This window comes from Austrofundulus limnaeus, unplaced genomic scaffold (assembly GCF_001266775.1).
Source record: "Austrofundulus limnaeus strain Quisiro unplaced genomic scaffold, Austrofundulus_limnaeus-1.0 Scaffold1739, whole genome shotgun sequence".
NCBI lineage: Eukaryota > Metazoa > Chordata > Actinopteri > Cyprinodontiformes > Rivulidae > Austrofundulus > Austrofundulus limnaeus.
The window spans coordinates 24,241-26,089 of NW_013954141.1; the positions used below are offsets into that span (position 1 = coordinate 24,241).

Here is a 1,849-nt window from a genome sequence, read left to right on the forward strand (position 1 = left end):
AACTCATACAAAGCAGAACAGCTAAATTTATCAAAAGTATGTCTGTAATATTAGAATTTTCTGAGACAATGAATTTTGGTTTTTCATTTTTCCCCCAGTAAGAGGTTTTTATTTAATATAATTTTTGAGCAAAAAAATCACAATATATCGCCTTGTTTACAGTATCGCAATATATCAGGATATATCGTATCGTGACCCCTCTGTCATGATATGTATCGTATCGTCAAATTCTTGCCAATACACAGGCCTAGTAGTAGTAAAGGTAAATTTACTGTTGTCCATTATATTTACCTCTCACAATGTCATCCTAACAGAATAACAATATTAATAAAAAATATAATAATTTATTGCAACAGCAAATTTGTCTTTTCATTGGTTTACCTGACATAAGGTTGTCAAAATCAAGCAGCATAACTGATCTACTTTCTACATCTCTGACATTTTTTTAAATAAAAAATATTTTAATGACCTGTAAAATGTGATAACCCTGATGTTGTTGTTGTAGTGTTGACAATTTATGTAAAAATATTGCAACTCTTTTTGATATTCCTTGCACGACTATCTGCTGCATCCCCTTTTTACCACCATTCATGGATGTTCCCCAGTCAAAACTCAATGCAGAGCAATGGTTCCTGTGTGTGGAGCAGGATAAGTCACGTGATGTCCAATCAGTAATATAAATCACTGAGTGCCACAGTGACTGGGTTTGAGTCTGTAAACACTACAGCAGGAGGTACTAACTACTACTAGGCTGAACTGTGTAGATATTACTGGTACTGAAGTTCTGTCCAGTCAGCAGATGGTATATCCTGTAGTTTGTGACACGCATGACTCTTAGATTTATCTGATGGAAAGGGGCTTCTACTGTAAATACGGTAGCAAAAACCTATTATGAAAAGTTCCCAGACTTCTTATAGATTTATCTCTTGAACAAATACATATTTTTACATATCACAACATCGGCAATTTTCTCAGCTTTGATTGAAGCCATATTTTATAGTAATCAGATAAGAAATGAGGGTGCTATGAATATTTTTGTGACAGATTGACGCACATCCCACATTGAAACTCTACTGTTTTGTTGACATGACTCAATGCAGAACAATGGCTCCTGTGACGGCGCGTCGCTAGCTGTAGTGGCTATAAGTGATGTCCACTCCAGTAATATAGATCAATGATCTACACCAAGAAAAAAAGCTTTAACATCATTAATAATAAACTGTTTCTCATCTTATTGTTAAAGTCATATTAGATATAAATATTGTGATGTTCTGTAAATGACAGTGATGTGTTTTTGTTTATAAAGCAGTCATACTTACTGATGTTTTGTGTCTTCAGAGGGAGCCCACTGTAAAGGTTTCCTCTGCTCCAACAGTACCTGCCTGCCTGCTGCAGCACACTGCAATGGCATCCAGGACTGTCCGGATGGTGCTGATGAACAGAGCTGTGGTGAGCGACCAAACGTTTGTCGCACGTTTCACTGTCAAACATTAAACTTCTCTGGTTGTGTAAATGCTGAGTCAGCATTAATTCTATTCTTCTCATATTTACTTTTTGTACGTGTGTTGCATACTTGGTGACATTTTAGGCATTCAAATATGAAACTGTTGATCTTCGTGAGATGGTTGGTTTGTTTTTTGGTTTTTACACTCCTGAACTCAGATTTCTTTGTATTGATGTTTTAAAAAAAACTTTCACTTTATTTAAAAATATTTTTCTCGAAGAAAGCATTCAATGGAAGAGCATTGCATTCACCAAATAAAAAAAACTAGGACTCTTGATCTCATAACTATGAGATCCATCCATCCATCCATCCATCCATTTTCTTCCGCCTATCCGGGGTCGGGTC

At 35.8% G+C, this 1,849-nt stretch overlaps 1 protein-coding gene across 1 annotated transcript in view; it reads left to right on the top strand.

Annotated features, from left to right (window-relative positions):
* The window catches only part of sorl1 (sortilin-related receptor, L(DLR class) A repeats containing), a gene marked incomplete at both ends in the record, with an annotated part of 39,606 nt that overhangs the window by 14,463 nt on the left and 23,294 nt on the right, over positions 1–1,849 (top strand). Inside the window, 1 exon segment of the mRNA XM_014033439.1 lies at positions 1,339–1,449. Coding sequence (XP_013888893.1) covers positions 1,339–1,449 — 111 coding nt within the window.